This window comes from Anabrus simplex, chromosome 2 (genome assembly GCF_040414725.1).
Source record: "Anabrus simplex isolate iqAnaSimp1 chromosome 2, ASM4041472v1, whole genome shotgun sequence".
NCBI classification, from domain to species: Eukaryota; Metazoa; Arthropoda; class Insecta; order Orthoptera; family Tettigoniidae; genus Anabrus; species Anabrus simplex.
Window position 1 is genome coordinate 1,159,511,457 of NC_090266.1, and position 15,504 is coordinate 1,159,526,960.

The 15,504-nt window shown below is 38.3% G+C and overlaps 1 protein-coding gene across 2 annotated transcripts in view; it reads left to right on the plus strand.

The window, feature by feature from the left end:
* The window catches only part of l(2)k01209 (lethal (2) k01209), a 331,401-nt gene that overhangs the window by 276,924 nt on the left and 38,973 nt on the right, over window positions 1-15,504 (plus strand). For both annotated transcript variants that reach the window (XM_067139775.2, XM_067139777.2), the window contains one exon: window positions 9,197-9,382. In XM_067139775.2, the coding sequence (XP_066995876.1) occupies window positions 9,197-9,382 (186 nt within the window). The remainder of the gene's footprint in view (window positions 1-9,196; window positions 9,383-15,504) is intronic.

A 15,504-nucleotide genomic window follows, 5' to 3' on the forward strand; every position in this document is an offset into this window, starting at 1 on the left:
GGAGACTACTGGCAAAAATGAGTGCAATTCTACTAGACGAAAGAGTGACTGAATGGGTTGCTATATTTCTAGAAAATAAATCTCAGAGAATTAGAGTAGGTGAAGCTTTATCTGACCCTGTAGTAATTAAGAGGGGAATTCCTCAGGGCAGTATTATCGGACCTTTGTTTTCTTATATATATAAATGATATGTGTAAAGGAGTGGAATCGGAGGTAAGGCTTTTGGCGGATGATGTTATTCTCTATAGAGTGATAAATAAGTTACAAGATTGTGAGCAACTGCTACGTGACCTCGAAAATGTTGTGAGATGGACAGCAGGCAATGGTATGTTGATAAACGGGGTTAAAAGTCAGGTTGAGTGTTTCACAAATAGGAAAAGTCCTCTGTTTTAATTACTGCGTTGATGGGGTGAAAGTTCCTTTTGGGGATCATTGTAAGTATCTAGGTGTTAATATAAGGAAAAATCTTCATTGGGGTAATCACATAAATGGGATTGTAAATAAAGGGTACAGATCTCTGCTCATGGTCATGAGGGTGTTTAGGGGTTGTAGTAAGGATGTAAAGGAGAGGGCATATAAGTCCCTGGTAAGACCCCAGCTAGAGTATGGTTCCTGTGTATGGGACCCTCACCAGGATTACCTGATTAAAGAACTGGGAAAAATCCAAAGAAAAGCAGCCTGATTTGTTCTGGGTGATTTCCGACAAAAGAGTAGCGTTACAAAAATGTTGCAATGTTTGGGTTGGGAAGAATTGAGAGAAAGAAGAAGAGCTGCTCGACTAAGTGGTATGTTACATTGTACCCTGATGAGATAGGCCCTAGTTTCATGATTTGGTTTTTTTGAAGATGAATACAGATGTAAAGGAATATTAAATTGAATACAGTATCAGTTTTGTGTGGACGGTAGGATTTCAACATGAGCTAGACATATCGCGACTGTCCGTCGCCACAGTAAGCTTTTCATTAGGGGGAGAATGTTTCTTGGCCAGAAGATAAGAGGATTAAAGCTAGAGCTCACAACAACGAAGTAATGACTTCGAGGAAGTGAAAGAGTATATATTTCGGACCAAGGGCGAGCAGATGTATCACCAATACCGGGAATATGACGTACCAGTTTTTCCACGCCCGAGGCATTTGGTGTTGTCACCGTTACAAGGAAGAGATTTCAAACTAACCGAAGCGGTGTTGACCAATGAGAAAATTTATCATAGGCCCGCAGATAAACCAACATAAGAAAAACTCAGAGTGAACTCCAGTTAGCTTCTCCGATAACAATAATTAAATTATTCCAACCACATAATTGAATAGAGGGGATTTTTGTGATATCATTCCCATGTTGATTAAATGTAATCGTAATAAATTCAAGTAATGAATTCGTGGAAATGACCCATGCTATCTCGCCATTGGTCGAGATGAGCACGCCATCAGGGACGCCGAGTTAGCGCGCGAAAGGTGGAGGACAGAAATAAAGTGATATTTCCATGATCACCGAACGATAGGAGTTCAGAATACGACACGGGAATGTGTATCGCCAGTGTATTAAGTAGGATAAAGCAAGAGATCCAAATCCACCTGCATATGCCGATTTAGGATAACCAACCCCCCTCCCCAGGAGCTGACCGCGGATGACCCCGGCGGGAAACCATATCGTCCATAAAAGTCCAGTAGTAGAACCTCACATCACCCAGTCGTTTGAAGTCACCAGTTGTGACCGGTCGGATGAAGTAGTTGAGACTCTGACACGTTGACTCTGTAAGTCAGTACCTCGGGACGCATTCGAAGTCAGTTAAAGCTGAAAGTGCGTGAGTTATTAGGAGAATGAATACGAACAGTGAAATTATCCATAGTACCGAGTGTAAATAATCAGTACAACTGTATGTTGAATTTAATAAATGTCATGTGATTAAATAATAAATAATTAACGGAACGCCGATAGTACCTTTGGAAGGCAGTGTGCGGAGCCTGAAGTAAACACTTCAAGATAGACGGTGAATAACTATCCGAGCAGGGAATTATAGGAGCTAGGCGATTATCAAGACGGCTTAGAAATAAACCAGGAAGTGCCGGTTGAAGACGCGATACGCGCCGGTTCAAATGAACGACATTTCGTCGTAATGTGTCACGACGTGTGTTTCGGGCGTATATGAAGATTATATTGTGCGAGTGTCAGGGGTCTAGGAGCACCTATAAGTTTTTTTTTGTTATTAGTATTCTTGTGTAAAATAGTTTAATAAGGTATTAATCATGGGTAGTCACCCAGAAGTGTTTTATTGTGTTAAATTTGTATTGTGCGACATGGTGGACGAGTAGATCACCATGGGGCCGTAAGGCCTATATCTCATCCGCTACGAGACAATGGAATTCTACATAGGAATGAGTACACAATTTTGATATTTGGGGGATGTTATCGCGACTAAACGGGGTTCAGTGTAAATTAATTATGGTTACTTAACATGGTCCGCCTCCCGAGTCCATGAGTTTATTTTTTTGTTAGACGGACGAACTAATTTATAGTAACGTAATAATGGGTTAGATTAATTAATTTGAGTATTTGTTTGTTGTATATAATGTAAATATGGGATATATTTCTTTCAATTAAGGCATGCTGTTTGTAATTCTTTGACTTAAGTTCATTTCAAGTGTTAAATTCCTTTTTTGTGCTAACCCATTTATTTGAATTTCATTCACTGCGGTGATCATTTGTATTTTAATTAAGAATAATTTCTATTAGACAGCCAGATTATGAAAGAGCCAGAGTATGTAAAATTTGTGTTGCATACGGAAGGTCATTAAAATACTAATAATAATAATGTTTGTGAGTTGACAAAGGAAAGTAAATTAATAATAATAATAATAATAATATTTATGCATTGCCAGTTAAAGTATAATAATAATGACAGTGCTTCGTGAGTTAGCCAGTGCAAATATAATAATCAATAATTGAGATGACATGTAGCGTTAAAGACTTTCATTCGCGTAATCAGTGTGATTTTACGTTTTTGGACTTTATTTTAACCATTAAAATTTGTTTAAAAGCGATATAGGCACGTGAAGTAGAATGGTCACGATATGTTAAAAGCCCAGAATGATTTGAGCCCATATTTAGAGTTGGAAGTCATGAGGGACGAATATCCGGCGTGAAATAAATTGAGCCGTATTGTTTGTAAGGATGAAATAGATGAATCTCAAGGCCTAAGATGATATAGAATACAGATGCTGGTGTTATTAGTGGTAGAATCCACGCACCGAGGATTAATTTATGAATTAAATGTTTGAAGAGTTCCGAGAAAGGAAATGGACTTCAAATTGGAAGGAATAGTTTAGCAATCGCCGGCATTGGAGGTATTTGCCCAGCCGCGATGTGCCATAGGTTGTGAGATGTGTCTTGGGAGGACGTGTGTCCCCATATAAAATTTAACGGCAATACGAAACTGAAGGTACGGTCCCGAATACCGTGTTGTCCCGACCGATATAAAGCAGATCTTAGTGGTTCATAACGGGATTTAACATATGTGACTAAATTCTAAAGAGTGGAAATTAAAATATCATCTTTCCATTTTTAATAATAATAATAACAATAATCATACTCCAAGTGAATTTTGTCTTAAATCAAGTGCATAGTGCCAAGATAAATCGGAATTGTAAAAGGGGTTATGCGTTAAACATATTAAGAGCGGACTACCGTGTAACAGGCGAAATTAATTTTTTTAAAAAATTAATAATAATAATAATAATAAATTTTTAAAAAACTACTTTTTTTAGAAGATTTTTTTTAATATATTTGGACATTATGATGATGTTGGGAGTTGAAATGGAAAATTTGAGATTTTTAACTAATAATAATAATAAATAAAATATTTGAAGAAGGAGAAGAAGAATAACCAATGAAGCTACTTTTTTTTATTTTATTTTTTTGATGAAAATAATAAGAGCGAGAAGTTGAAGTATTATAGCGAGGATGATTACAGGTTACGATAATCACGATTTCCACTATTAATAATAATGTTAATAATAATAATAATAATAATAATAATAATAATAATAATAAAAATATTTATGAGGAAGCTGATCATTAAATTGTGCGGATAAATTACGAGGAAGAACGACCCTTTGTTTGAAACGTCGGCAAGGGTTGGCATATAATCATCCCGGATGACAAATGATAATAATCAAATACAGTATTATAATTGAAATTAATGATAATAATAAAATTAATTGATGGTAGTCAAAGAATATAATGATGATCAGATAAAGAATGGTAATGATATTATTCAATAATCATGGGAGGATATGATAGGGACAGTCATCCTGTGTCGAACTGCTCCGAACCAGATGTTGGGTTTTCACGGGGAGACTGTTAGCGGTAGATACGTAAATAACCCACGGACGGCACATGTCTTCAGGGTCAGAGCATAGTAATGAACCTTTCCGTACGTCTTGTCGTATTGACAAGTGTAAATATTGAAATAGGCTTTGAGTTAATGAACTCGACCTGGCATGTTTGTGAATCTGGAAATAATAGGCTAGAGTTTGTCCGTATTATAAATTCCCGTTTTTTCGAGGCGATAACATTTTCCACGGTGGGTGTCCGGCTCACCAGAATGTACATACCGGAAGTGTCTCATGTCCAAACGGAACGAGGAGACGACAGTAAAAAGTTACTGTCATGCCCTCGTCTCCGAAAGAAGATCTCCAGCGGGAAACGTCCAATCATACGGGTGTGAATTCGATCCCCAGTAACCATTTGGTGCGAATTCACCAGATGTTTTACACTACCAGAGTAGTGAGGTAAAATCCAAGTATTATGTCATTTATTTTTCAGGATGAAAGTGTCCCAATGTAAAATTGTCATCATGTGTAGTATGCAAAATAAGTGAATAAATTGCTTCTCATTGCAATTTCAATAGGAAACAGTTTCCATATCTTTTCATTGTAGTTAGTCCAGTATGCCCATGGAATTTAAGTTGTCACTTCCCAGTCCTATTGTGGAGTCAAAAATTTGTATCCATGAATGAGTCGTCCCCCGTAACCTTAATTTGCATGCCCCGTTCATCCCTGTGTTCATTTGATGCGCCGATATATATATTTTTTTTGATTTTCTTTATATAAATTTTTTTATCGTTTTCGAACTGATCACCCCTGAGATAAATGCTAGTCTGGGACTCAGGAAGTGAGCGGGTGCAACATGTTATAAACCTCATTTTAGGTCCGTATTGAAAATGTTTACAGTTCAACAATAATAAAGGTGTTTTAATTTGTTCCACCTATTCAGTACTTATATTTTCACTTATAGTGATTACATAAATAGATTCTTAGTTACATGGGACATGTTTCGCCCTCAATTAAGGGCATCTTCAGCCTAAATGCAATCATCAAAAATACAACTAAATTAAAAGTGGAAGTTAAAAGTTTAGTCAGTTATTAAAATTCGGAACATAAAAATGTGAAAAGTGATACAATATATAAAGATGCTAATGGAAACCTGTCATATGATTAAACTATAATCTTGTCGGAGACTAAAACTTCTTCTATTAAAATTCTAATTAAAAACAGTTCATTAAAAATATTAGTGGAAAACCAAAGTGGTAATAATATAAAGCCAACGACATGAGGGCGTGAACACAAGCATAAACTTGATTGTCATGAATACAATCTTTCCAAGGCCGTTGATGAAATTCGTCAGCAAGTGGGACAGAAGCATCTGTTGGAAAATTGCAAGTGGCCCTTAGCACCGGTAGGTAATAAAAGTTTTATGACAAGATACATGGAACATCGTCAACGCGGAAAAACGTAGGAAATACTCGGCAATGGGTTTGCATATGAGGGAGACTGGTCACAGATTTGAATCCATAGAGAAAGACGTAGCAATAATTAGAAACATACAAAAAGGGAGAATGCTGAACGAATTAGAATGTTTTAACATCTATTTAGATCAGATGTACAATAAGCAACAGAATCTTAATGAAACCACGGACAATAAAAGTATGTTACGTGAATTAATGCCGAAATTATTAAAGTCAGTTAGTTCGAATAAATTTAGGATACCTAACATATTTAATTCTTCAAACTCTAATACTCCTCCCATACCTACAGATATTAGGCCTACTTCCAGCAATGCGGTTGACTCTGCCCCTTTGTCAGCCATGTCACAATTGACTCCACCCATCCTCTCCTCCCTTCCGCACTCCCCTATTCCTTCCCCTCCGAGTTCACTGCCGCCTCTGCAGCACAGTTACAACACCGGACTCAGGGCCAACAGACGAGCAGCAATCAACACAACAGTAGATAACAAATAACAACTTCCACTTACATGTAAGTCCTCATCTGTTTCAATTTTATGTAAACCGAATTCTCTCCTTACGTTCAATTTCTTATTTCTTCTTTTCCTTCTCTTACAGAAAACATTACTTCTACATCTACTGACATTTTCTGGCAAGGTTTCAGCCATTTTTATTACCTACCGGTGCTAAGGGCCGCTTACAATTTTTCAACAGATGCTTCTGTCTCGCTGACGAATTTCATCAGCGGCATTGGAAAGATTGTATTCATAACAATCAAGTTTATGCTTGTGTTCACGCCCTCATGTCGTTGGCTTTATATTATTACCACTTTGGTTTTCCACTAATATTATTTATGAACTGTTTTTAATTAGAATTTTAATAGAAGAAGTTTTAGTCTCCGACAAGATTATAGTTTAATCATAAGACAGTTTTCTATTAGCATCTTTATATATTGTATCACTTTTCACATTTTTATGTTCCAAATTTTAATAACTGACTAAACTTTTAACTTCCACTTTTAATTTAGTTGTATTTTTGATGATTGTATTTAGGCTGAAGATGCCCTTAATTGAGGGCGAAACATGTCCCATGTAACTAAGAATCTATTTATGTAACCACTATAAGTGAAAATATAAGTATTGAATAGGTGGAACAAATTAAAACGCCTTTATTATTGTTGAACTGTAAGTGGTATGTTCCGAGCTGTCAGCGGAGAGATGGCGTGGAATGACATTAGTAGACGAATAAGTTTGAATGGCGTTTATAAAAGTAGGAGAAATCACAATATGAAGATAAATTTCGAATTCAAGAGGACAAACTGGGGCAAATATTCGTTTATAGGAAGGGGAGTTAGAGATTGGAGTAACTTACCAAGAGAGACGTTCAATAAATTTCCAATTTCTTTGAAATCATTTAGGAAAAAGGCTAGAAAAGCAACAGATAGGGAATCTGCCACCTGGGCGACTGCCCTAAATGCAGATCAGTATTGATTGATGATTGATTGAACCATTCCCAATCACACATGGATTGAAGCAGGGTTGCGTACTTGCTCCAACTCTGTTTGCCATGTATCTGGCGGCCATGCTTTATGAAACGACACACAACCCTGGCGTGGAGATTAAATACCGCTTTGATGTTAGCCTCTTCAACTTGGCCAAACTTCACTCGTGAAGACATACCAGTGTTACTAGTGTAACTGAAATGCAGTACGCTGATGATACCGCATCACCGGCTCTTACACCTGAGGAAGTGCAACAGTCAATCAACAGTTTCAAGGATACATATGACCTTTTTGGCCTCACCATCAATGCAAAAAAAACCAAGCCTGCACCAGGGACTATCATCCCAGAATTTAAAATTACCATCTCAAACACCAAACTAGAACAAGTAGACCACTTCACTTACCTTGGCAGTATCTTGTCAAATAGCTGTACTTCAGAACAGGATGTGGAAAACAGGCTTTGTGCTGCCCATGTGGCCTTTGGCCGACTATCACACAGTCTTCAGGAATAAAAACCTTACAGTTCACACAAAACTAATGGTGTACCATGCTGTAGTCATCTCTATACTTCTCTAATGGCTGTGATACATGAAATGTGACATCAAAAAGCTGGAGCGCTTTCACCAGCAAAACTACGCTCTATCATGAACATCAAGTTGGAAAATTACGTCTCTAATGTTGAAGTTCTCGAGAAAGCATGTGCTAAGAGTATAGAAGCATTGGTCGTTGGCCATCGCCTAAGATGAGCAGGACACGTGCGCCGAATGAATGACACCAGACTGCCTCGCCAGGTCCTCTATGGTGAACTTGACTCCGGTTTAAGACCACGGGGTGTCCCCCTGAGACGTTTCAAAGACCAACTGAAACAAACCTTAAAGATGGCAGAAATAAACCCACAAACCTGGGAAACACTTGCCAAGGACCGTTTGCCTCAGTTCAACACTTTGAACAAGAGCACTGCAGACATGAGGATATTAAGCGACACGAACGCAAACTTCAGCAAACCCAGCCAAGATCTCCCCCGTCCCTCAGCTGTGCGATGTGTGAACGTATGTTCTACGCAAGAATTGGGCTGTACAGTCACCGGAAGTTTAAACACAAACTGCTGTGAACTGAAGTGAGCTATTAGCCAGGAAATCTGTGACTGCCGACAACGACGCTACAGATATGATAACTTTAATCGATACCTAGGTTGTAACCCTTGAATTAGTGCTTTTAATTTACACTTACATGACATCCAGCAAAGCTTTAACTAATGATTTGAAGCTTCAGTTGGTTTAGTAATCAAGTAAAGGTGATAAATAATGATTGATTTTTGTGAATATGTATGCTTAGAGGTAAGCAAGCATGGCTGATACAGATGCAGTGTTATGCGTATTTTTCACCAGAAAGCTTTCCACGTGCTCAAGTTGTAGACTAGACTAATAGAACAGTGTCTGATGTTATAGTCTCTGAGAAAGTGAATGTGAAGATGGTGCAATGTCTTCTGGTTTAAAGTGGTCTGGAACATTGAACAACATTCATTTGCATAGAGGTGATAGAAATACAACTTAATAATTGCATATAAAGCGCTTCTCTCATTGAATTGCTATTTTCTGGTTCCTAGGTAGCTAGTGGATTTAATTCAGCATCAAGTTATTGTTATATTTTTATAACCACAAGTCTTATCTTTTGCCTTTTAGTTCCAAATATGGAAAGTATCTGACATGGATGATAATGTGTCTTTGTTGGGCTATATGATCTAATGTCAAGGAACAGTTTAAAACTTCTGTTTTTCCTAGGGTAAAAATGCGCTGTAGAATGCTCTAGACAGACAGTTAAAAATTCAGCGTGCAAAGGGTTAATAGAGTTGTATTATTGACACTTCTGTAAGCTCAGGTCCGTATTATATATCCCAGTATTTTCTTACCTTGTAGGAGCAAGTGGTGGAAACACCCCAGGGTGTACCTTACCATGGCAAGCGGGGAGCCAGTGGAAAGATCTGTGGAGTGTCTATTCTTCGTGCTGGGGAAACAATGGAGCAGGCAGTGTGTGATGTATGCAAGGACATCCGAATAGGCAAGATATTGATTCAGACCAATTTGCAGACAGGAGAACCAGAGGTATGTAAACTAAATATGAACTTAACTGAAAATATTACTTTCATGAATAATTATTATTATTACTTTCATGAAGTTAACCCTCCCCCTTCAGATAACTTTCAGCTGCTACTTACTATCTACTCATATTTTCTTCAGCTTATTCTAGGGTTGAACACTATTAAATCCCAAATCATCTGAATAAAACAATTATTATATGTACTTCCATTGGTAATTATATTAAGTATGAACACTGAAATTTCCGTACAACGATTCCAGCTACAATGATAATCCTCTGCTTAACAGTAAAATACTGTGGACCCGGTGTTCATTCCATTAATTCATTGTAAAATTCCTCTCGATTAAATTATACTCTCGGTAATGATAAATGCCTCTGTTGAGATTCCTTTTTAGATCCCTTTGATATGCTTTCCTTCTGGTACTATGACAGTACGAACCATGAGCAACTGAGGAAGTTGGCTATGAGCTTGCATTCGGGAGATAGTGGGTTCAAACCCCACCGTCGGCAGCCCTGAAGATGGTTTTCTGTGGTTTTTCCATTTTCACATGAGGCAAATGCTGGGGCTTTGTAAAAAGAACCATAAGCAGTGTTTAAGGGTTGAGAAAAGAGTTACTATACTGTACTGCATTCCAGGAAAATCTGATGTATTTGCTGGAAGGATTTATATCAGTGTTTTGAGTTGAAAATGGCTAGTTTATCATGTCACTGGACATCCATCAGCTCATTCCAAATCTTCACTTCTTCCAAGAGTTCCCCAATATTCCCATTAATTTACAACACTATCTTGTGTCTTCCACATTATGTACCATATTTCTCCGAATCCAAGACTATCCTGAATGCCAAGACGACCCCCATTTTTGCCTTCAGAAAATTAAATCGGCTTAAAGAGTTGCTTTGTGAAATAATTTTATTTGTAACAAATTTTATACTTAATTTGAGAAAAAATAAACACAAGTATTACGTAAATCCTACCTACTTTCCTAATCATTTTCATTAGAGGTATGTAAGACTGGCTTTTGTAAGTTCAGGGAATTCCTCTTCATGAGCCCACAATCATATCGCATCTCATGTTATGAACATTCCAACCTTGCGTTTTTCGCGCACATACCTCACAATTTCATGTTCGACTTCTTTAAAGCGTCCTTGTTGCTGGCCACTGAACGCCTTTCTTGTACAGTACGCCTTTTCGTTGTCTTCAGGCCAACGCCGAACATTGGCTTTCTCTATGCCGTATTTTCTTTCAGCTGCACAATTATTTTTTTCCACGTTTTTAATAATGATTAACTTAAAATTATCATAATGTCGACAAGATCCCATTGAAAATGTGCGGCAATACCTGTTCTACATGTGTCTACAATGTGATGTTCCATCACGAAAATATTCCTGTTGTCTATAAAACTGTTACTATTGTCAAGCGTTAGGTAGAGTAGATATATAAGAAATGAATACAATAAATTTTCAATACAATATATCAAGTAAATAATATTACCAAGACTAATGTAATAATGTAATATTATTATTGTCAATTTATTTCTTATAATTGCACTTCAATACGGAACAAAAATGAAATTTATTATAGCTTATAATTAAAGTAGAGTAGACACGTTATAACTCTGCCGCTGAGAAGTCGTGGCCTTCTAAGAATTCGAAGGGTCACTTCCTTGCTATTCCGATTCAAATGACCATTTTCTACGCAGCTGGGACTTAGAAGTACATTACGATTGACCATGCAATAAAGCACAAGAGAGTAATGTTTTGATGCCATTCTGCGGATTTGAGAAACATTTTTATAGAGGCTAGTAGAATGTCGTTCACACTTTTTCACTATTTTACAAGAACCAGTGATGTTACACAGAGGCACTGTACAATCGGCTGCCACAGCTAGCGATGTATAATAAAGGCGCGGATGTTGATGGTCAACGAGTTTTGTGTGCATGCGGAGGAAGGGGGGGGGGGGTGTGTGAAGTGAAACAGTGTGGTTATTGTGGTAGCTGCCAGTGGTGTTCAGTACTGTTAGGTCGCGAATGGAAGACAAGCCTTGATTTTTATATGAAATTCTGAGAGAAAAAACGTCTTGGATTCAGAGAAATACGGTAGTTTTGAAAAGAATTCCAGTCACCTTAGTGTATCAAACACAATTTAAATTACAGATGCATGTTCTGCCACAAATTTGCTGCCAAAGATTGTTTTACTTTTCTTTCTTCTCTAATCAATTTTTAGTCTAATACAATGTTCTTCGTTAGGATTGTCTTCAACAAATCATGACAGTCATGCACTGGAGTTGGATAAATTTCGTTCTTCACTTTAGATACCAAAAACTTTGTTATGTCAATAGACTTGCTTTTAGACTTCAATACATCAAAATAGTTTCAAACCAGTTCTTCCATTTCTAATACAAACTAAACTGTAAGCTAATTTAACACAAACCATAATGTGATCTCTCTGAAACATTTAATTTGAGTTAACCTCTCATAAGGTAAGCCATAAGGGCTGTAAACTACCAAACTCTTTAAACATTTCTCACAGTGCCTTGAATTCTTCTCATTGCTCCTTGCACTTTCTGCTGACACTCTAATTGCCTAGTGCTATCAAGAAAATCTGTTATTCTCCCTATCATTATCCTCCTCCTAGCTTCCTTTGCTCACATCCTTCATATATTGAGACAGCATGATCAACTGCAAGTTCTGTTTGAACTGTAATGCTGTTGCTTGGCTCGTAAAAAACTGAAAATATTATCTAATGAATGTGGTGTGAACCTGGATGGTGTGTTTTTTTTTTTTTTTTTAAATGCTATTTGTTTGGGGCGTCAACCCATGTGGATCTTTTGTCCCTACTGGCACCATATTGCTTGAACCTGCATGTAATTGGAATGGCGATAGTGTGGAATGTTGTGTGTGAGGAAAGGAAGATGAAGGGGGTCACAAACACCCAGTCCCCGGGTCAGGGATATTAATCATTACAATTTAAAAACCCTGACCCTGCCGGGAATCGAACCCAGGGCCGCTGGGTGACAGACAGACGCGTTAACCTGGATTTTAGAACAGAATGGTACAGGTACTCATTCAGTAACACAGCCTGCAACTCAAGTATGGATTTTGTGCAGAGAATAATTCCAGTTTGTGCAGGTTTCCAAGCGCCTCTTGTTCCTATTTTAAGATTAGAAAAGATGTCCACAAAACGGTTGAGGAAGGAAGTCTTTTTGTTATATGCATCAGAATCATATTTGCTGAGTGCCATGGTTGTCCTGTGAGAAATCAAAAGTGCAAACCATTTTTCAACCAAGTCTACGAACCAAGCAGTGGTGTAAAATTCTGGACGATTTAATTCTTCAGCCAGGAACTTCCGAGCACTACTAGCAGAGTGGTTTATCACCTTAGTTGAAGTTGATACCCATTTCTTATTGAAGCGAGATGGGTACGTATATTATTTTGTAACTTTCAGTGCCAACTTGAAATTGAATTTCTGTTGGTATGCTATTCATTCATGTACATAGGGGATACTTTGACTTCAACAGAGGGTAGGCAAAACTCTTCAGCAATCGATTGTGGGAAAGTAATCACTTTGTTATTACTGAGCACGTTCTTAATATTCTTGAAAATGTGAACCGGATCTGGAATGACATTGATTTTCTTGTTTTTGTCACAAAGATCCAAGAAATAATTAACAACTACTGTCCTGTGACCTCCTGCAGTTACTCTAGCACTCCTCCAAAATCCCTGATTTGGTGCACCCATATGTGACACAACTGCCAAAATATTAAGACCTATGTGTTTTGGTTTTCATTATAATGTCTTAAATAATATTTCCACACACAGTGTCTTCTGTACTGTCTCCAGTGAAAAAAGTATGCAATTATCTGTTTCCATCTACTTGAAAATCCACCTAACACAAACACTAAATCATGTGTAGCTTGCCCGTTGTGACCAGGTAAGGTGACTTTCCCAGTGAAGGTATTGCATGAATTGTCACATTCATTCCCTGGTGTAATGGACATTTCAACCGTTAATAGAACACATCGTTTTTCTTCGCTGCTAAAGAGATCAGCTTTTATTTTGAGGAACTTAATAACACCCTCAAGAATGCCAGGCTGAAAAGGGATATTCTGAACTTTCCTATGGAGGGTTCTTAGGGAAGGAAGTGCATAATTTTGCTCTAAGAGCTCTTCGTAGCCTGTATATTCACAATAAAAGTTTAATTTGAGAGAGGATTTGATTGTCACATTTGACCGAAATATCTTTTCCCTGCTTAATAAACACTCTGATCACTCTTGAACACTTTCCTCGGATTTTTCTTTATGCTGTGCATTTTGTGTGTTTTGTTTTGTTTGATAATGTGTTTCAATTAGAACATGTATGTTTCAGTCTGCAATTTTGCTTCTCAAGCTTTTTGTAATGATTTTCATACTGCTGCAACTTCTCATTCAAAGATTTTGCTGTGTCTGTATTTGAATGAGGCAGGCTGCAACTTGCTATTGTATGATCATTCAGCGAAGCACTTGTTGAGTTAAAAATTACAGAATTCTCTTCTGTACCTGTCACTACAGTGTCCGGTAGATTAGAACATGCATTCTCCTCTCTTCCTGTGTATCTCCTCTTTTTTGCATGGTTTCTGAGTGATGGGAAGCTTTCTTCTTTTCGGAGGCTGTGTCGGTGAGAGAAAATTGTGGGAACAGCATTACATCCCAGAATTCTTTTGCCATCCTATCGTACTTTTCCGACATATGCGGCTCAAAGTGTGTGTAGTGAAATAAAATAACATGCCGGTCGTTCCATCCAACTAAATTGTGGGTACTTCGATTACCTTTAGAAAATTTAAGTATCATGTACTTACTTCACATAAATGCAATGCGTCAGTAATAGGGTCCCTGGGAAATACCTTCATGATAAATCCTTCCTGCGGTTTGCTGGCACAGCGAAAGCATAACAACCCGGCATTTTACTAACTCTGCCAACTACGACCATTAAAACATGTTGACAATACAGTGCTAGGAACGAACCTGGCGGATCGAGCGCAACTCCAGGCACAGCCAGTCAGAAATCGAGCCGAGTTGGCCGCACTGAATCTAAAAGGGGCAGTCAAATGAAAACTCAACACCCGCTACAAAGTGACCATGGAATGGCTTTATTCAGAAATAATTACCAAAAGGGTTCATACATTTATCCCACTGAAGACGAGATGATCAATTCCAGTTTTGTAGAAAGAGGTAGGTCGCTAACGGATCTACAGCTGCACCCACTCTTGCACTTCCTCGTCCGAATGAAACCGACATCCATGAATGTCTTTCTTCAGGTCGCCAAAAATGTGAAAATCACAAAATGGGAGATCCGGGCTATACAGAGGTTGTTGAAGTGTGCCCCAACCAAATCGCTGAAGCGTAGCCTTCTCCAAATTGGAAGTATGGGGGAGAGCATTATCATGCAAGAGTATGACTCCGTCCGACAGAATTCCACGCCGTTTTGACTTTATGGCGCATCACAGTTTCTGAAAATGTCTTCATAGCGCTGCGCATTGATTCTTGTTGCACACTCGAGGAAGTTGACAAGCAGAGGGGTCCCTGCAGTCATAAATGGAGGTCATGATAACCTTACTGGAACTTATGTGAACAGCTTTGGATTTCTTTGGTGGGGAAGAATTTTGATGTCTCCATTGTTGGCTTTGCCGTTTGCTCTCGGGCTCAAAATGGTGGCAGCTACCTTTTATCCCCTGTGACAGTGTGGGACAGAAACGCATACTCTTCCTCGTGGTACCGCTGCTGATGACTCAGACATGACGCCATTCTGTCTATCTTTTGTCCCTCCGTTAGTGGATGCAGAACCCACTGCGCACAAATTTTGCTGAAGTGCAAGTTATCTTCGATGATAGCATGCACGGAGCCATCACTAATCCCGAACTGAACACAAATTTCTTCCTCCACGATTCGTCGGTTTTCCCGGATAAGGCCATCAATCCGCCTTGTCACATCAGGAATAATGGCTCGATGGGCCTGTCCTGGGCTCGCATTGTCTTGTAGTGATATGAGCCCTTGTTGGAATCTCCTATGCCACTTATGCACACTCATCATGGACATTCAGTGTTCGCCATACACAGCAGACATGCAACGATGGCTTTCGCAAACTTCAGCACC